Source organism: Panulirus ornatus, chromosome 24 (assembly GCF_036320965.1).
Source record: "Panulirus ornatus isolate Po-2019 chromosome 24, ASM3632096v1, whole genome shotgun sequence".
In the NCBI taxonomy this organism is placed as follows: Eukaryota; Metazoa; Arthropoda; class Malacostraca; order Decapoda; family Palinuridae; genus Panulirus; species Panulirus ornatus.
This window is the reverse complement of record NC_092247.1, coordinates 8,464,645-8,486,200: the sequence shown is the minus strand read 5'-3', so window position 1 is coordinate 8,486,200 and position 21,556 is coordinate 8,464,645. Positions and strand designations below refer to the sequence as shown.

General features: G+C 36.3%; 1 protein-coding gene across 1 annotated transcript in view; it reads right to left on the bottom strand.

The window, feature by feature from the left end:
- The window catches only part of Plc21C (Phospholipase C at 21C), a 484,769-nt gene that overhangs the window by 42,197 nt on the left and 421,016 nt on the right, over window positions 1-21,556 (bottom strand). Inside the window, exons 16-23 of the mRNA XM_071677149.1 lie at window positions 18,391-18,600; window positions 16,977-17,131; window positions 14,825-14,989; window positions 10,232-10,408; window positions 9,183-9,311; window positions 7,048-7,234; window positions 2,475-2,570; window positions 561-682 (exon numbers count right to left, since the gene is read on the bottom strand). Of these exons, the coding sequence (XP_071533250.1) occupies window positions 561-682; window positions 2,475-2,570; window positions 7,048-7,234; window positions 9,183-9,311; window positions 10,232-10,408; window positions 14,825-14,989; window positions 16,977-17,131; window positions 18,391-18,600 (1,241 nt within the window). The remainder of the gene's footprint in view (window positions 1-560; window positions 683-2,474; window positions 2,571-7,047; window positions 7,235-9,182; window positions 9,312-10,231; window positions 10,409-14,824; window positions 14,990-16,976; window positions 17,132-18,390; window positions 18,601-21,556) is intronic.

Sequence of the window (21,556 nt, the reverse complement as noted above, 5' to 3'; positions counted from 1 at the left end):
CACAATGTAACCATAAGCCTACCCATGTTTGTGCTCTTCTGCATACTGAAATAAAACCAACCATAATACATCAATAAAATCTGACCCTTTCATACAGATTCATATCAATATCAGCTCAATGTAACATCTGTCTTTACCTGAAAAACATTCTGCTCTTAATGGGCTAATCAGTGACTAAACTGAACAAAAGAATGTGTAAATGCAAAAAGAAAAAAACTTGGCTGTATGATGGTAAAAAATAGATGGTAAAAAATAGACAAACTGAGTGTAATCGTGAAAAGAGAGAAAGATTGTAACTAACTGAAGAGAGATGAATACATTTAAAAGCAATACTGGGGGTATTTTTAAAATCTTATCAGCATTCTTACTTACAGCTGCCTTTTGCTTTGCAGTAATGGGCATACTCAACAGAATTATTTTCTCATTAACTTATTTTCAAAGACATCTTACTTTTAAGCTTTAGGCATTAACCACATACTTGGAGGTGCATTTCAGTACTGAAATTAATATATCTATCAAGAAGATATGCTGCAAATGTATTAATGGCTTAGTCTCCTTACCTTGTCAAATTTTTTCCGCAGCTTTTCTTCACTTTTTTCAAATTCAATTCTTTTCTCTTTCACACTCTTGTAGTTCTTTAGTTTATCTAAACCTTCTGCCTCAATAAGAAGTTTACTTGTTTCTGAAAAAAGAAGTTATTTAAGCAAATAAATGACGTTACTCTTTCAGATTGTATTTACAGTAAAGCATCATGAAAATAAACATATTTTGAACTCTTCACAAAGTTACTCCTTCCAACAGAAAAGGCTACTAAGCAAGATAAATGAAAGGATACTGCCTCCTTTGGAAAAAGTCAAAACAATATCTCACTAGTGAGATGTGGGTGATCCCATCATCTATCTTGAAGAAAAGGTCAACCTTTGTCAAACCACCCCTTACAAAAACCTGGCTAAACTAGTGGGAAGGGTTATGCTGATCCAGGAAGATTTGAAGTACCATTAAAGTAAGGAAAATTTTCTATAGATCAACATATACTAAGAAATCCTTAACTACCTGAAAGTGTGGAGGGCTGTGCATATTTGAAAAATAGTGTCATTTCCTTTGGCTTTTTAAGTTTCTGGGCATAGCCTGAGCCTTTTCTTGCTCTCATTAATTTCACAGAACCTTCCTAGATCTTAAATTTATCCTAAACTATCTGGAGAGAAGCATGAGCATCATTATGATCCAACTTATATAATTTCTGCTTGTTTTCACAGTACCATTCTTGCCACACACTTTACTCACTTGGTCCCACCTTAGAAGCTGCATTATATCAGTAAATAAATAAAAAGTAGCAAACTATTGCTAAAGCAGTAAAATGCCTCTAACTGTAGGGAGATACTGGCACTAACTGGCCCAGGTGGCATGCTTCCCTCCCAAGCCTCACAGTCATCCATGTGGATTAATTTGGCAGATTTGTTATAATTCAGTGCCTTGCTGAATTACAGTAACATTTTTGTAAAAATATTGAAATCTCAGAAAACAGCTGAATTATCACAAAAAATAAATTGTACAATGCCAAATTATGGAGGGTATATTGCACTGTGTCTTGAATATATGCATATGTGGTGCAAGAAAACACTTCTTCATCACATCACAATCTTCAGTACAGTGTTGCAATATCCAATCCTGGAGGTCTTTTTTGTCTTATCACTGTCCTGAATCCCTAAAGTTATTTTATACATTTATCTTAACATATAGAGTAATTCTTAACACCTAATCCAAATCTTTTCCAATTTCACAATATTTTCTTAATATTTCAAGAATGTTTTTCAGTTTGCATGCAATAGAACTTATCAAGATAGTCAGCTGATTGGACCTGAGAGACTTAAGATATGGTAAGCATTCATGGAAAAATAAGAGAATAAAAACACATATAAGTAAGAAAATCTGGAAGATAGTATGAACAATACTCTACTGAATTAATGTGGAATGAGGAAGCAATGACATGACATACTGAAAAATACACTAAAATGAAAACATAGGATATCAATATTCCTCGGCATTTATAATTCTTCAATTAAACCAAGAGCAATTTACAATAAGGATTTCATTTGACACAAAGCAACAATCATATATCAGAACTATATTAAAAACTAATTATAACTACAACCACAAACATATTAGTATGATCATGATGGATATAATTCTAATTGCCAAACAACGAATATGGGAAATTTTGCCTTACAGCAAATGCTTGCTAAATAGTTTTCCCAAAAACACATTAGCCCTTTCCTTTGAAGGCAAACAAGCAGTAATCTCAATCTCATTTAAACCTCTGAGTGGAAAAGGTTAACACACAATGTGAGAATATTTTTTTCTGAAGATATATCTCAAACCAGAACACAAAAAAAGGAAGATGAAATGGTGCTATGAAATATAAATCAATTATAAAACAGATATTAATGCTTTTAAAAGAGCTCACTGTCAAGTACCTAGAAGAGTCTGAGAATACTCCTTGTCCCGGTCAGGTTTGTCCTCACTTGTCTTTGTATTTAAATGAGCCTTGGTTGAAACAGAGTTCTGCCGACCTGAGGAACAAAACCACCACCATAAGTTAATTAGCTGTTAGATGCCAAGGTTAGTTCAGTGTAATCTGAAAACATTAAATCCATGTAAGTACCACAAATAATACTGAGCATTCTTTTATTACTGATTCCACTGACATGAAACACTGACCACAAAGAACAATCTTGTATACTTTGTTAATGACTCATCTTAAAAAAAATTCATACAATGAGATTTTAATTATCGCCTCATACAGGAACAAGATGGCACTATGTACACTAGATTCAGGGGGCTGGTATACCATCATTACTATACCTTATCTTTGCATGTAGTGGTATAGATACTGAGAACATCATACATGAAACAGCAATTGGAAAACTGACCAAGTCAGTTTACTTGACAAATGATCATGTTGTTTGAGTCTGATTATGTGGTAAACAAGGATGAAAAAGATTGGAGAGACAATATAATAAGGGAAACTACAAGCAGATTCTACACTTTGAAGCTGCATTCCAAGCAGAGGCATGGATATCATGGTATCCTTTGGATTAAGAGTTCCTTAACTTGACTTTACTCATTTTCATCTAGTGATGAAAAAATTTTGACTGTGCTGAAATGCTGTGGACATATGGATAAGATGATCAAGAGGGTGCACATGTCAAAAGTGGAGGGACTAAGGAAAAGGGGAACCCAAGGTGGAGATGGAAGGATGGAAAGAAAGATAGTTTGAGTATTCAGGGACTGAACATGCAGGTAGGTGTGAGGCATGCAAGGGAAAGAGTGAATTGGAGTTATAGGGTTTACAGGGAAACATGCTATCAATGGGGGAAACCACAGAAAGGTCTGTAGGACCTGGACAGGGATTGTGGTTTTGGTGCATAATCCATGACAGGAAGAAACTGAATATCAGTGAATGAGGCCATTTCTTCGCTTGTTCCTGGCACTACCTTGCTGATATGGGAAATGGCGACAAAGTATAATACATAAATATAAAATAAATAAGGTAAGGATATTCCCTCAAAGGCCCAGTCCTCTGTTCTTAACGCTACCTCGCTAATGCAGGAAATGATGAATAGTTTGAAAGAAAAAAGAAAGAAAGATATATATATATATATATATATATATATATATATAAGGGTAAGAGAGATGTGTGGAAATAAAAAGAGCGTGGTTGAGAGAGCAGAAGAGGGTGTTTTGAAATGGTTTGGTCACATGGAGAGAATGAGTGAGGAAAGATTGACCAAGAGGATATATGTGTCGGAGGTGGAGGGAACGAGGAGAAGAGGGAGACCAAATTGGAGGTGGAAAGATGGAGTGAAAAAGATTTTGTGTGATCGGGGCCTGAACATGCAGGAGGGTGAAAGGAGGGCAAGGAATAGAGTGAATTGGAGTGATGTGGTATACCGGGGTTGACGTGCTGTCAGTGGATTGAATCAAGGCATGTGAAGCGTCTGGGGTAAACCATGGAAAGCTGTGTAGGTATGTATATTTGCGTGTGTGGACGTATGTATATACATGTGTATGGGGGTGGGTTGGGCCATTTCTTTCGTCTGTTTCCTTGCGCTACCTCGCAAACACGGGAGACAGCGACAAAGCAAAAAAAAAAAAAAAAAAAATACATATATATATATATATATATATATATATATATATATATATATATATATATATATATATATATATATATATATGCAGTCTGTTGTGGATGAGAGAGCTTGGAAAGTGAGTCAGTTGTTGTTCACTGATGATACAGCGCTGGTGGGTGATTCGTGTGAGAAACTGCAGAAGCAGGTGACTGAGTTTGGTAAAGTGTGTGAAAGAAGAGAGTTAAGAGTAAATGTGAATAAGAGCAAGGTTATTAGGTACAGTAGGGTTGAGGGTCAAGTCAATTGGGAGGTAAGTTTGAATGGAGAAAAACTGGAGGAAGTAAAGTGTTTTAGATATCTGGGAGTGGATCTGGCAGCAGATGGAACCAAGGAACCGGAAGTGAATCATAGGGTGGGGGAGGGGGCGAAAATCCTGGGAGCCTTGAAGAATGTTTGGAAGTCGAGAACATTATCTCAGAAAGCAAAAATGGGTATGTTTGAAGGAATAGTGGTTCCAACAATGTTATATGGTTGCCAGGAGTGAGCTATGGATAGAGTTGTGCACAGGAGGGTGGATGTGCTGGAAATGAGATGTTTGAGGACAATATGTGGTGTGAGGTGGTTTGATCGAGTAAGTAATGTAAGGGTAAGAGAGATGTGTGGAAATAAAAAGAGCATGGTTGAGAGAGCAGAAGAGGGTGTTTTGAAATGGTTTGGGCACATGGAGAGAATGAGTGAGGAAAGATTGACCAAGAGGATATATGTGTCGGAGGGTGGAGGGAACAAGGAGAAGTGGGAGACCAAATTGGAGGTGGAAAGATGGAGTGAAAAAGATTTTGAGTGATCGGGGCCTGAACATGCAGGACGGTGAAAGGCGGGCAAGGAATAGAGTGAATTGGATCGATGTGGTATACCGGGGTCGACGTGCTGTCAATGGATTGAATCAGGCCATGTGAAGCGTCTGGGGTAAACCATGGAAAGTTCTGTGGGGCCTGGATGTGGAAAGGGAGCTGTGGTTTCGGGCATTATTTCATGACAGCTAGAGACTGAGTGTGAACGAATGGGGCCTTTGTTGTCTTTTCCTTGTGCTACCTCGCACACATGAGGGGGGAGGGGGATGTTATTCCATGTGTGGCGAGGTGGCGATGGGAATAAATAAAGGCAGACAGTATGAATTATGTACATGTGTATATATGTATATGTCTGTGTGTGTATATATATGTGTATATTGAGATGTATAGGTATGTATATTTGCGTGTGTGGACGTATATGTATATACATGTGTATGGTGGTGGGTTGGACCATTTCTTTCGTCTGTTTCCTTGCGCTATCTCGCAAACGCGGGAGACAGCGAGAAAGCAAAATAAATAAATAAATAAATAAATAAAATATATATTATATTTTATTTTATTTATATATATATATATATATATATATGTTAGGGAGGTGAATGCAAGAGTTTTGGAAAGAGGGGCAAGTATGAAGTCTGTTGGGGATGAGAGAGCTTGGGAAGTGAGTCAGTTGTTGTTCGCTGATGATACAGCGCTGGTGGCTGATTCATGTGAGAAACTGCAGAAGCTGGTGACTGAGTTTGGTAAAGTGTGTGAAAGAAGAAAGTTAAGAGTAAATGTGAATAAGAGCAAGGTTATTAGGTACAGTAGGGTTGAGGGTCAAGTCAATTGGGAGGTGAGTTTGAATGGAGAAAAACTGGAGGAAGTGAAGTGTTTTAGATATCTGGGAGTGGATCTGGCAGCGGATGGAACCATGGAAGCGGAAGTGAATCATAGGGTGGGGGAGGGGGCGAAAATTCTGGGGGCCTTGAAGAATGTGTGGAAGTCGAGAGCATTATCTCAGAAAGCAAAAATGGGTATGTTTGAAGGAATAGTGGTTCCAACAATGTTGTATGGTTGCGAGGCGTGGGCTATGGATAGAGTTGTGCGCAGGAGGATGGATGTGCTGGAAATGAGATGTTTGAGGACAATGTGTGGTGTGAGGTGGTTTGATCGAGTGAGTAACGTAAGGGTAAGGGAGATGTGTGGAAATAAAAAGAGCGTGGTTGAGAGAGCAGAAGAGGGTGTTTTGAAGTGGTTTGGGCACATGGAGAGAATGAGTGAGGAAAGATTGACCAAGAGGATTTATGTGTCGGAGGTGGAGGGAACGAGGAGAAGAGGGAGACCAAATTGGAGGTGGAAAGATAGAGTGAAAAAGATTTTGTGTGATCGGGGCCTGAACATGCAGGAGGGTGAAAGGAGGGCAAGGAATAGAGTGAATTGGAGCGATGTGGTATACCGGGGTTGACGTGCTGTCAGTGGATTGAATCAAGGCATGTGAAGCGTCTGGGGTAAACCATGGAAAGCTGTGTAGGTATGTATATTTGCGTGTGTGGACGTATGTATATACATGTGTATGGGGGGGGGGTTGGGCCATTTCTTTCGTCTGTTTCCTTGCGCTACCTCGCAAACGCGGGAGACAGCGACAAAGTATAATAAATAAATAAATATATATATATATATATACATATATATATATATATATATATATATATATATATATATTATATTTATATATATATATATATATATATATATATATATATATATATATATATATATATATATATATTTATTTATATATAGAGGTGTTACTGAACTCCGCCTGTCTGAGATTCACCACGAGTGAAAAGTCACCTTTGGTGAGGCCATATCATTGGGAATACAATCTTGTTGAAGAACTTTTCACTCCGAAGGAGTAAAAATTTCCCTGCTACTGGAAGTAGCACAGCCTTGACCTGCATGATCCTTTAAAAAGGTTGTGGGTAACACCAGGAGTCTTTCATTGAAATTGGTCTTAAGGTAATTGTAAATAAATGAAATATAAATAATGAAAACTTATGTGAAATTTTGTTTATACATACGAGCTCCAGTAGGTGTGCTCTCATGTGCTGTGGTTGTAGTGTCAGGCACTTCACCATTACTTCTTCTTGAGGCCTTATTAGGTCCATCTTCCCCTAAAGCTACTGAACCATCAGCACCTCCCTGACTTGTTCTTGACTCCATTTTTGTAACAGGGGTATGGGGAGGTTCACTCTCTCCACCTTCTTGCTGTAATGGCATTGATGAAAGGAATATCATTCAAAAGAATCCCAAATTATTCTGTGAAATGTTATGGACAAATACCCTTGAAATTATTTCATACACAAAATTTATCAAAGTTTAGAGGGATAAATAGTTATTACATGAATGAGTGAGAAGTGTAAATATACTTCTAAGCTTCATTCTCACTCCATTTATCAAGTGGAGTATGATGACACCCACCATTCGCATCCTCCCATTATGAGTAGATGGGAGAATCAGTCAAAGAAGGTTTAATTTTATGAATTACCTTTATTAGTTCTATGTTTAAAAGTACACCCTGTATTAAAGAAATCAGACCCTACAAGAAGTGTCGCACCTGGCTTCAAAGCATGGTAAATAGCCAAAAAGTGCAACTCCAACAAATTTTATCTTTGATTTGATGACCCTCCAAACACATCAACACTAACTACCAAAATTGATGAAATAACACCCACAATAGATGAAGTACGCTGACTTGCCATCTACCTCTCCTGTTGTTGTAACATTAGTTGTGCCTGATTCCACCCCTACCACTTCAAAGTAAATGCCAACCTCTACTATAGCCTACATAACATATCATGGGAGCTTATCAAGGAAGATTTTTAGGTAAGCACTGTACAACACTTCTGGTTACTTTTTATTATGGTTTATGTAGTACATATTTACATAAGTACTAATAGTTACCATTTAAACCTGTATTAAATATATAAAACAGCACAGTTTACAGTACATAAGACTTTGATTCTGTTAAAGTAATATTGAAAATGAAAATCATAAAATATGAAAATAAAAATGTTGCATAAAAAAAGGCAGGAACTGGAATTCCATAAAGTGAAAAACAGATTAATAAAGAGGTAATGGGCTTATTGTGGTCCTTTTTACCTGATCTGGACAAGTTTCTTAGACTTTATGTATATGATAAAGAGAAAAATTAAATGCAGTAAAATGAACTGCATAAAAAAATACATTGTAACTTATGGAGTTCTGTGCACTTACTTCAAAGTTATCAAAATATAAATCCATATAGCTCAAATGGTGCGTGCATGTTCCAGGAACAGTAGCACTGAAAAATATAAAAAAGTGCTCTGCACTTTTCAGTATGACTTTCCTTTTGAAAACAACTAAGTTGATAACTCATTCAAACCTGAGTTTCTAAGTCAGTTTTACTGCTTTGCTTTTAACGAAAGTGGATTACTTAGGCATTGGAGGTGGTGTCCTATTTAAACCCTTCACTGTGACAGTCCTAAAATCCATAATGCTGTGCAGTCCAAGTGTGGGATGTTCTCAGATGTCCTAAAATAATATCTTCACAGTTATTTACTTTGATTATCTAGATTATGATTTTCTAACTACAATGATATACATCTCAATCTGGTAAAATATTTAAGTGAGCTAAATACCCATTAACCCTTAAACTGCAATAAATAAATTAGATGAGTCTTTGGTCCTAAATGAAAACAATGGGACAAGGTGGACATACTGGAAATTAAATGCCTGAGGACAGTATGTGGAGTAAGAAGGATTTATTTTGTAAGAAATAATACTGTAAGAGAGAGGTGTGGTAATAACCTAAATATGACTGAGAGATCTGACCAAAGTGTGCTGAATTGGTTAAAAAAAAATGAAGATTAGGATGATCTACATATTAGAAGCAGATAGAGGAAGGGGAAGGGGGAGACTCAAAAGAAAATGGAAGATTTGAGGAAGAGATGCTTTATAGCACTGGGGTTTTAGGATTCACAGGTGATGAGAGGTGTGCATGGGTCAGAATATTTTGGATGTTTATGATTCAAAGGGGGATGACGTTGTCAATGGGTATTTGAAATGGTTATAGTAAACCATGTAAAACACAGGTTGCTTGGCTAAGGATGGTAGGTTCCATTTTCTGTGTATTATACATGACAGCTAGAGAGCAGAAGTGTGCATCATTACTCACCTCCATCTCTTCATCATCTTGGAAAACAGACAGCTGTTGGGCTCTCTTCTCCAGTTCACTCTGGTATTTAATAGGGTTGGCTAGAGCTTCAGCAAAATCACTTAAACCATCTGGCACATAATCACCGACCTGCAAGTTCATGTAACACAAGCAATCATAATAAGCACAAGATCACAAAAAGTATTATTATTTGTAATGTCCTTCGGACTTTATCATATGCTTCATATATTAGCTTAGATTTAAATGCCAAGAATCACACCATTCTAAATGTCTGTAGTACTTTGAGTATACATGGCTTTGATTAATTAAATGGGTTATATTATTTTTTCTTTTTATTCTAAATTTTGCTAATTTTCGTTCATTTGCAGAGGATATCTCCTTTAACCCTAGACAATACTGAAAGGTTTATAGTACTAGCATCCTTCTATTCTTGTATTTTATACTGTTAATCTCAATACATACTCCATTCCAACTCTTATTCACCTCCTTTCAGAGTACCTTGAATTCCTTTTTTGAAACCTGCTATATTTTCCTTCAGAGATCCTCATTTGCTTGCCTTTTATTGATGAATACCATCTACCTCCTCTATTCTGGGTTTTATATGCTACAATTTTTGCCTTCCATTCATAACTATTTTCTGGCAGAATCAGCTTACCCCTAAACTCTCTTTTTAACAACCAGCTTTCTTAATTTTTCATTTCTTCATGCTGTGACTGTTTCCTTAACCTATAATAGATGTACCACAGACTTCCCAGGCAGCCTCCCTAAAACCAGTCTTAAACTGCCTTCAAATCACTTCAACCTCAACCTGAATTGTTTGTTCGATCCTCTTAGCCCTTCTCTACTTTCTCATGGAAAGTACTTTTCACTATAATTCTTTAACTTTTTTATTCTCAATCATTTAATTTTTTCAATCTTATTTCTAGTGCTTTACAATTGTGTATATGCGAAGATTCCAAAATCTGAAAAAATCTAAAATCTGAAACACTCTGGTCCCAGGCATTTCCGATGAGGGATATTCAACCTGTAGTTTGATAACATCAGCTTACCTTTATATGTACAAATAGTGTTGCAGTTCCTAGAGGTTGTCCTGCCTCATTTCGAAGTGTTATGTGTTTATATCCAGGTCTAAGGCCTACTATGGGAAGAACACGGTTACCCAAACTAACTCTGCCTCCTTCTTCATATGCTACTATTCTTATAGTAGCTAATTCTGGTAATACCACCTGAAAAATAACCATTTATAAATACCTCAGGATGATAAAACATGGCATCAGGATACAATATAAAAATATCATGATATCAATTAACAGTGTTATACTTAGAGAAAGAATCAATTCAATACATTTTCTACAAAACAGTTACAAAGAGAGCTTTAAATTCTAGTGTAAATATGTAACTGCCAAAGGAATGACTGACAGACAAAACTACATCTTTCAAACTAAATTTATGAAAAAATTAGGAAAACTCTTTTCTACTTTAATATTTGAGATGACTTACAGGTAGTAAAGAAGAGGCTAAAAATTCTTAGGAATCAAAGATTCTCAAAGTATTTCTTTAATGTTCACACATGAAGAAAAGATCGGGGTTCAATAACTTAGCCCAATTATGATTTTTTATAACTATCCATTATAACAGAGAAGGGGACCAGGTGAGGATATTCCCTCAGAGGCCCAAACCTCTGTTCTTAACGCTACCTTGCTAATGCGGGAAATGGCGAATAGTTTGAAAGAAAGAAAGAATTCATTACTTTGTGTAAAACATATTCAGAAAATTTCAAGCACTGTTCTAGAGAAATAACATTAGGTTCTAGTTTCTTTTCATTATCATTATATTTAACTGCCATTTCCTTAAAGGGAAAATCCTCACTTGGCCCCCTTCTCTTTTCCTTCTGAAAAAGTGAAAACTTAAGGGGAAAGATTTCCTGCCCCCACTCCCACCCCTTTAGTTGCCTTCTACAACACACAGGGAATATGTGGGAAGTATTCTTTCTCCCTTATCCACATGGATAATATATATTCATATCATTTTTTATTATTCAATTTTTATCTATTTTTTAGACTTGATCACTGTTTCCCGCATCAGCGAGGTAGCGTCAGGAAACAGACAAAGAATGGCCAATCCACTCATACACACATATATATACATAAAGGCCCATACACGTATTTACATATACATACATAAAAATATCAACATATACATATACACAGACATTTACAGATCAACATATACACATATACAGACATATACAAATATATACACTTATACATATTCATACTCGCTTGCCTTCATCTATTCCCAGTGCCACCCAGCACCAAAGGAAACAGCATCGCTGCCCCCCCGCTTCAGCAAGGTAGCACCAGGAAAATAGACAAAAAGGCCACATTTGTTCACACTCAGTCTCTAGCTGTCTTGTGTAATGCACCAAAACCACAGCTCCCTATCCATATTCAGGCCCCACAGACCTTTCCATGGTTTACCCCTGATGTTTCACATGCCCTGGTTCAGTCCATTGACAGCACATTGACCCCAGTATTCCACATCGTTCCAATTCACTCTATTCCTTGAATGCCTCTCACCCTCCCGTTTTTCAGGCCCTGATCACTCAAAATCTTTTTCACTCCATCCTTCCACCTCCAACTTGGTCTCCCACTTCTTGTTCCCACCACCACTGATACATATATCCTCTTTGTCAACCTTTCCTCACTCATTCTCTCCATCATTCTCTCCATATGTCCAAACCATTTCAACACATCCTCTTCTGCTCTCTCAACCACACTCTTTTTATTACCACACATCTTTCTTGCCCTTTCATTACTTATTTGATCAAACCACCTCACAACACACATTGTCTTTAAACATTTCATATCCAACCCATCCACCCTCCTCTGTACAACCCTATCTATAGCCCATGCCTCACAATCATATAATATTGTTGGAACTACTATTCCTTCAAACATACCCATTTGCTCTCTGAGATAATGTTTACTCCTTCCACACATTCTTCATTGCTCCCAAAACCTTCGCCCCCTCCCCCACCTTGTGATTGGTGAGGATGTATCACTGGGAATACATTCTCATCAATGAATATCTCACTCTGAAGGAACCTACATTACTCTGGAATTGTAGGCAGTGCAGCCTTGGACTGCAAAAGTCTTTAGGAAGGACTTAGGTAACACTAGCACTCTTTTATGGAAATCAGTTTGAGTACTTATAAATAAAATAAATCAATATAGTTACCTTTTGGAAAACAAATGGTTCTTCATCCCATATAGGATTAATACAGTTGTTTGGAACAGTCTTTGTTCTAAACCGCTTCCGCACTGTGTCTGCTGGTAGCCCGTACATCTCCACTTCAATGTAACAGCCAGCACGTTTATCAGACAAAAATTGTCCTGATATTACCTGTAATGATGCACATGCACTTCATGATTCAGTATGGTAATTTCTTCCTAGGAAACTGTAGCTAAGAAATAGGAGTAAGAAAACTGTTAAAAGGCATATGGAGATCAAAAAATTCAGTGACTGATCTCCTTAATGCCTGGAATATATTTACAGAGAAGCAGAACAAATTACCATTGACAGGAAAAAGTGAATGCAGTAAAGAGAGGATGAATGAAGATGCAAGTCTCATCTGACAGCTTACCTTAATGTGCAAAATGAACAATTATTAAAAAAAGAAAAGGTTATATGAAATGTGAGCAGCAGTTGGGATGAGCACTGCAACTAAATATTCTAAACATAAAGATATATCTATGGATACAGAGAAGACAGTGTAATCCAATGCATTCTTCTCTATCAAAAGAATTTTAAAAATCTTTAATTTGCCAGCATTCATGGTCACATCACCATGATTATTCCACTGACCCAACACACTGTTACTACAGAGATGAATCTTCATAACTTTGCAATCATTTCTTGCTTAATTTCTTGCTATACCCTTTAGCTGATCCTTATTTCTGAATTCAGAAAGTATTTTCATTCAAAAGTGTTCAAATAACTGAAAGTTGCAATTGTGTCTTCCCCAAATTCTTCTCTCCTCTGGAGTGGGAGAATTCATTGTCACTAACTTCTCCCAGTGGCTTAGTTCCCTTTTCCAAGGTAGTCTTCGTTCCTTTTTACTGAACTTTATGAAATCTAAAGTTCCTTCAAGTGGAATGACCAAATTTCAGATTTTTTTTTTTTTTTTTTTTTTTTTCAAACTATTCGCCATTTCCCGCATTAGCGAGGTAGCGTTAAGAACAGAGGACTGGGCCTTTTTCGGAATATCCTCACTGGCCCCCTCTTTCCTTCTTTGGAAAATTAAAAAAACTAGAGGGGAGGATTTCCAGCCCCCCGCTCCCCCCCTTTTAGTGCCTTCTACGACACGCAGGGAATAGTGGGAAGTATTCTTTCTCCCTATCCACATGGATAATATATATTCATATCATTTTTTATTATTCAATTTTTATCTATTTTTTAGACTTGATCACTGTTTCCCGCATCAGCGAGGTAGCGTCAGGAAACAGACAAAGAATGGCCAATCCACTCATACACACATATATATACATAAAGGCCCATACACGTATTTACATATACATACATAAAAATATCAACATATACATATACACAGACATTTACAGATCAACATATACACATATACAGACATATACAAATATATACACTTATACATATTCATACTCGCTTGCCTTCATCTATTCCCAGTGCCACCCAGCACCAAAGGAAACAGCATCGCTGCCCCCCCGCTTCAGCAAGGTAGCACCAGGAAAATAGACAAAAAGGCCACATTTGTTCACACTCAGTCTCTAGCTGTCTTGTGTAATGCACCAAAACCACAGCTCCCTATCCATATTCAGGCCCCACAGACCTTTCCATGGTTTACCCCTGATGTTTCACATGCCCTGGTTCAGTCCATTGACAGCACATTGACCCCAGTATTCCACATCGTTCCAATTCACTCTATTCCTTGAATGCCTCTCACCCTCCCGTTTTTCAGGCCCTGATCACTCAAAATCTTTTTCACTCCATCCTTCCACCTCCAACTTGGTCTCCCACTTCTTGTTCCCACCACCACTGATACATATATCCTCTTTGTCAACCTTTCCTCACTCATTCTCTCCATCATTCTCTCCATATGTCCAAACCATTTCAACACATCCTCTTCTGCTCTCTCAACCACACTCTTTTTATTACCACACATCTTTCTTGCCCTTTCATTACTTATTTGATCAAACCACCTCACAACACACATTGTCTTTAAACATTTCATATCCAACCCATCCACCCTCCTCTGTACAACCCTATCTATAGCCCATGCCTCACAATCATATAATATTGTTGGAACTACTATTCCTTCAAACATACCCATTTGCTCTCTGAGATAATGTTTACTCCTTCCACACATTCTTCATTGCTCCCAAAACCTTCGCCCCCTCCCCCACCTTGTGATTGGTGAGGATGTATCACTGGGAATACATTCTCATCAATGAATATCTCACTCTGAAGGAACCTACATTACTCTGGAATTGTAGGCAGTGCAGCCTTGGACTGCAAAAGTCTTTAGGAAGGACTTAGGTAACACTAGCACTCTTTTATGGAAATCAGTTTGAGTACTTATAAATAAAATAAATCAATATAGTTACCTTTTGGAAAACAAATGGTTCTTCATCCCATATAGGATTAATACAGTTGTTTGGAACAGTCTTTGTTCTAAACCGCTTCCGCACTGTGTCTGCTGGTAGCCCGTACATCTCCACTTCAATGTAACAGCCAGCACGTTTATCAGACAAAAATTGTCCTGATATTACCTGTAATGATGCACATGCACTTCATGATTCAGTATGGTAATTTCTTCCTAGGAAACTGTAGCTAAGAAATAGGAGTAAGAAAACTGTTAAAAGGCATATGGAGATCAAAAAATTCAGTGACTGATCTCCTTAATGCCTGGAATATATTTACAGAGAAGCAGAACAAATTACCATTGACAGGAAAAAGTGAATGCAGTAAAGAGAGGATGAATGAAGATGCAAGTCTCATCTGACAGCTTACCTTAATGTGCAAAATGAACAATTATTAAAAAAAGAAAAGGTTATATGAAATGTGAGCAGCAGTTGGGATGAGCACTGCAACTAAATATTCTAAACATAAAGATATATCTATGGATACAGAGAAGACAGTGTAATCCAATGCATTCTTCTCTATCAAAAGAATTTTAAAAATCTTTAATTTGCCAGCATTCATGGTCACATCACCATGATTATTCCACTGACCCAACACACTGTTACTACAGAGATGAATCTTCATAACTTTGCAATCATTTCTTGCTTAATTTCTTGCTATACCCTTTAGCTGATCCTTATTTCTGAATTCAGAAAGTATTTTCATTCAAAAGTGTTCAAATAACTGAAAGTTGCAATTGTGTCTTCCCCAAATTCTTCTCTCCTCTGGAGTGGGAGAATTCATTGTCACTAACTTCTCCCAGTGGCTTAGTTCCCTTTTCCAAGGTAGTCTTCGTTCCTTTTTACTGAACTTTATGAAATCTAAAGTTCCTTCAAGTGGAATGACCAAATTTCAGATACATGCTCTATTTTAGGTTTAATATATGTTTGCAGTAATAAAGAGATTCCTACACTATATCTTCAGTTGTAACCAGATGTACTCAGCTTAAATAACAAATAAATAGATAGTCTGCAGTGTATCAACCCTGACAACACCAATTGCACATAACCTAACAACCAACTCAGACTTGTAAACTATAAGAAGGACATGAAAACCAAAAAAGTTGGTCATGACCAGTAACTTTAACCCATTACAGAACCCTCTCCAGAACTCCCATGCAATGCATGAAATCACATGCCAAGAAAGAGGTTGTATATTCTCACAGTATAATCACAGTACAAGTCTGACTAGGTGGACCTAGGTTGCTCATGGAAAACCAGCATAGGGCCAATCTAACATGACCACAGATGGTGGATTGAGCACAGACACTAAAACACATTAGAGGAACTTGGTGTCTTCAGATCAAAGAAGCTCTCCACATTTGAGACAAATGACCTAAAGTCAACCTACAAAACACTGGACTTGATTGTACAAAACTCTTCTGCTATCAGTCAGATATGAGAGCTTGAAAGGACTAATGAAGTCTTCCATTAGCCACCTTCACATATTGCTACTGGTGAGCATGGCCAGCATCCTGGTGCCCTGAAGAAGGGGATCTTAGGGATGCTGTTCCATCATCTCATCAATATCATCTATGAAAAAATCATACACCTCAATTACAAATCAACATTTATGTATATCAATAACAAGTGAAAGCTAATGATGGGCAGGTAATCCTTACTCTCCACCAGAAATGTGGGTCTTCCTTGTATCATCAATATCTAAACTATGAAGTACTCATTTGTGTTATCGTATCAGTGACGAAGTAAATTTCTATAATTACTACTAATTTTAAGGTTTACTAAAAGTAAAGATGATGCATGTGGTCATGAGGGACATACATGAATCAACAAAATGGTCTTGTTTATTTCCTTTCATGTTACTATTAAGTGAAACCCAAAGAGTGGCACATACTCAACTTTTTTCTTCTCTAACTAGAGTTCAAATAATATTCTAAATAATCCAACCTCCCATAAAAGTAAGAGTGGTGTTATGTACTGTATGGATTATACCATAAATATCAGAGATTGTTTTGATCATCTCCCAAAATCATTCACTTGGCATATTTCCAAGTGTCATTAACTGCATCTAATGGAATAAGGTCTAATTAAAATCATACATACTCTCTACACTGACCTTTACAGAAACTGTGCCAGCAATAATACCATCTACTGTTGATTCAGCAAATGGATCAAATCGTCTGTCTGGCCTTCTCATGAAGTCAGGCTTTAGAAGATACCCAGACCTGTTGTTGAACTCGAAGATTCCTAGATTCAACTGCATTGCAAGGTCTGGAAATAAACATATTTTCAAAATGTAAAAAAAGATAAAGACAAATTAATATCTTTTTTTTGGGGGGGAACATAAAATAACAATGTAAAACTAAGCTAACATGGAGAACTCTTCAGTCTGTCTAATGCACTGTTGTTGTCTCTGATTCTTAAAAAAGAAAGAGGATTCCCATAATGTCTGGAGGAAATTTTTTTCTACATCGCCCAGCTTTTACACTAGAAAAACATCATATAATATAGAGAGCAATTAACTTGAATAATTCAACATGATGAGGTTGTGAAAGAAGTTTTGCCTGTTAATTGTTCTTGAGGTGCTAAATTAATATGTAACTGGAGGGAATTACCATTTGGATAGACAAAAATTAAGATGATTGATGCAAACATCTGGCTAGTTCACTTAACAGCAAGAGAAGAATGGACACTGTAGTATGAAAAAACATGAAAAGATAGAAAGCTTGCCAGAATTATAAGAGCAATAAAAAATACAGGTTCTAAGTTGTTAGAGAATACTCTGGGCCTATAAAGAATGAACCTGAGATACTAGAGCTCCTAAGCATGAAAATTATATGCACTATGCATTTCATACAGTGGATACTGCAATGAATCACGGGTAGTGCAAAAAAACTGCCCAACAATTTGCAAGTGGTGCTTATTGTGTGGGGTCTTTCTCTACTTCTTGACTTGATTTGTTCTCTTTGATATGGCAACCTAAATTAGACTTACAAACATTTCTATAAATGATGAATCCCCTATGAAAAAGCTAAAGGTGTTAAACCTAGAAACAAAACTGGAAATTACTTCAATACTAGGAGCCGTCAGTGCTTGTCTGTGTATATAGCATCAACAAATCCAGCATATGGTCCTTCAATATGGACAATATATTAAGACTGAAGAAAATATTGATAAAAGAAGTTAACAAATTTTGGCTACATGGATGGAAGATCAAAATCAAAGGTCAACAGCAATGAGCTTTAGCATTATGTATGAGAAGGTACTTGAACTAAAATTCTAGGTCAGAAGTAAGAAAATCAAACCTGATATCTTTACAGTAGCAAAGGTGGAATTTACTAAAAGAGGCAACACCTGACCAAATTTGTCCAGATGGGCACAGATGACAAAGAGGAAAATAGAAGACCAGCTAAAGCTTAAGGTATGAAAGTAAGGGCTGGAGTGATTACTAAAAAAGTATGTTTAGCTATGAGACATATAATTGTGATTATGGTATAAGAAAGGATTAATCATAAAAGCCCTTTTCTTACCCAAGGTTTGGTAGTTAAGTGCCACCAACTGACATCCTGCATTCCAAAACTGGTGGGGTAGAAAGTTTGAAGAATCAACCCGTGTGCCACGTGGATAAACCCGTGATAATTGCCGCTTGTTGTAGTTAACAAATTCCATGGGACTCTCTTTCAGCAAGTTGCTGGCCTGAGTTTCCACAAATGATGACATCTCATAACTTCTGTTTCTTTCTGAGGAAAAATATTCACAATGTTATACAACACAAATTTATACTTAATAACACGACTGTAAATATTTCATTTTTCTCTTGAAATGTGAATTACAAAAATCATAAGTTCTATATTTAATACACCGGAGAAAATAACTAGTTACATCAATCTATCTAACTGGTAGGGTTGTAAAGGAGTTTAGAAGTACTGTAAATCAGTTTATCACAGAAACATACTTTATATATATAACAACATAATTTATCAGGGCAAGAAAAATCCAATGTTCAAAAGCCCAAGGCTAGCAACAGTAGTTTGAGGGCTTGTCAATAAAAAACCCTAAGGTAGCCTTACAAGAGAGTGGAAAACAGAATAAATACTAATTACAAACTCTGATAATTCATACAATCATCAATACTGAAATTAAATACAAAGAGTATAAATCAAAAGAATGAGATACAAAACGAAAATAGTTCATACCACTGGTGTTTAAAAGTTTCATTCTGGGAGCATCTTCACTGGCAAAATATTGGTATCTACCATGCATTTAAAACAAATGTCTTCTTTCTCCTTAACTTCCTTTTCCATTCAAAGAAATGCATTAAATTATCAAAAAAATACCATAAATTATAATGACCATTTCCATTATAATTCATATTACTTTCAATGTCATTCAAAATTCTGAAGCGGGAGGCATAAATTACAAAAATACAAGGTGAGTTATACTACTGATTTCTACATATCAAATATTTAACATAAGAAATATGTTTTACTTTTCTAAAAGATGGAACAGAGAATGGGGCCAAGTGAGGATTTTTCCCCTCTAACGTTCAGTCATCTGTTCTTGATGCTACCTCTCTAATGTAGGAAATGGCAAGTATGAATGAAAAAAAAATTATCTAAACTCACTGAAAATCTAAATTCATAATTACAACGAAAGATGACTCTCTGGTCAATATTATCAAATTTTTCTGTTGAAATGTTAAAACATCTAGTTATCTCTGCGTGTAATTCTATGTCTTTGGGATGGGGTTGCCAGACTCCACCTAGCTGAGGTTACACAGAGAATGACAAGTCACCTTTGGTGAGCTGTATCATCAGGAATACAGTCTCATCAAAGAAGTGCTCACTCCAAAAAAGTCTACATATTCCTCCTAAAAGAAGTAGCACAGCCTTGGGCTACAGGAGCATTTGAAAAGAGGACCTAGGTAACACCAGGACCCTTTCTTAGAAAGAGGTCCTAGGGTAATTATAAATAAAAAAAAAAGTCTTTGGGATGGTAAAAGTGACATCTCTCGTTGATATGCTATCCTTTTTCCTAAAATGGTATATCAGAATAACATCAAAAACAGAAAACTACATCTTGCTATAATCTAATAAAAGATGTTTATTCATTATATAATAAATCAACATAGCTGAAAAAAGAACATACAACTAAAAGAATACAATGCAACACTAAAGAAAAGAGCTAATAATAGTTATTCTAAGGGTACTGTGTACAACTGACTGTATCTTTGGATGATGTCATGTGAGATGCTTCTTTTTCATTACATGTATCTTTTCATAATGTATTTTTGGCATTTTCTAGTTTTGTATAACTTATGAAGAGAACCATAGTTATCTTGGATTTTGCCTAACAAATATCTTGGAAGATGTGCGTTACCCTGACAAGGCAAAGTAATCAAAGACTTTTGTTTTACTGTATTTATATGAATCAATTGCTGGACAATTATTCTGAAGGAAGATAAAATCCTTGGTGGTAAGTTTAACTTTATATTCACAGCTATATGGCATTACTAACCCTTTTTTTCAAATCTTATTGTAAAGTTAAATTTAAGATCCCCAGTAAGTAAAACTCTGTCAATCTTCATCCAAGAATGACCTGATAAAAATCAATTTGCCATAAAAAGTGTCTTCTGTGCCTTTCACATACAGTTCACATGTGTAAGTAGTCATAATCCCACAGCCAGTGATCTTAATCATATCATAGAAGGAAAAGAAAGGTGGTATTAGCTTCATTACTGGTGAAGGTATTGTTGTAGATATTACAAATGAACTTATGCCAATTGTAAATTATGTACAAATATAAGATAATCACATACTATCATGAATCTGTATAAATGCATTTCTGTACCATCCATGGATTCTTTCCCCTTATGAAAAGGCCTTAAAGTTCTCCCATCAAAATCATCAAGAATGTATTCATAAAAAAAGAATTCAGACTAGATTTCATTTGACAAAGTTGTTCCTGTCCATGTACAGAAAATATGTCAAATGAAAATTCAAAAAATGATTACCAAAAGACTGAAAGGTGAGTGAAATGGAAAGCTCTAAAATTTTCAGACAGGCTACAGATTGTATCATGATCTTCCAGGCGAGATCAAAATTTTAAATCAATATGGTGAATCTATTTTCTGTCGAGATATATTTGCTGACACTAGCTTAAAGGGCTCACAAACCTCAAAATATTTTCTTGCCCTGCTGATCTGACTTGGTTTGCCCAAGAGACTAATCAATCTCCCTGATATGCATGTCATAAAGTGTTCATCAACTGATCAATGGAAAAATTACTTATTTCATTCAAAATGGATAAAACTAAGTCAGAAGATTGAGGGCTAACTAGCTACTTTAGAGAAAACTCTTTTAGAATCAAACAATAAAGATCCTTGGATTATTAATTTCATGAGAGAATTCATAAAATATATTTGTGAGGTGAACTATGATCATATGCTACTTTTCAATTACAAACATGTGGTTTAATACATTAAAATCCCAAAGTAAGACAAATATCTGATAAATGTCACAGATGAACATGAGCCAACATCATTTTTTATGCATACCATTGACTAAAAATATATATATATATTTTATTATTCTTATTATTTGCTTTGTCGCTGTCTCCCACGTTTGCGAGGTAGCGCAAGGAAGCAGACGAAAGAAATGGCCCAACCCACCCCCATACACATGTATATACATACAC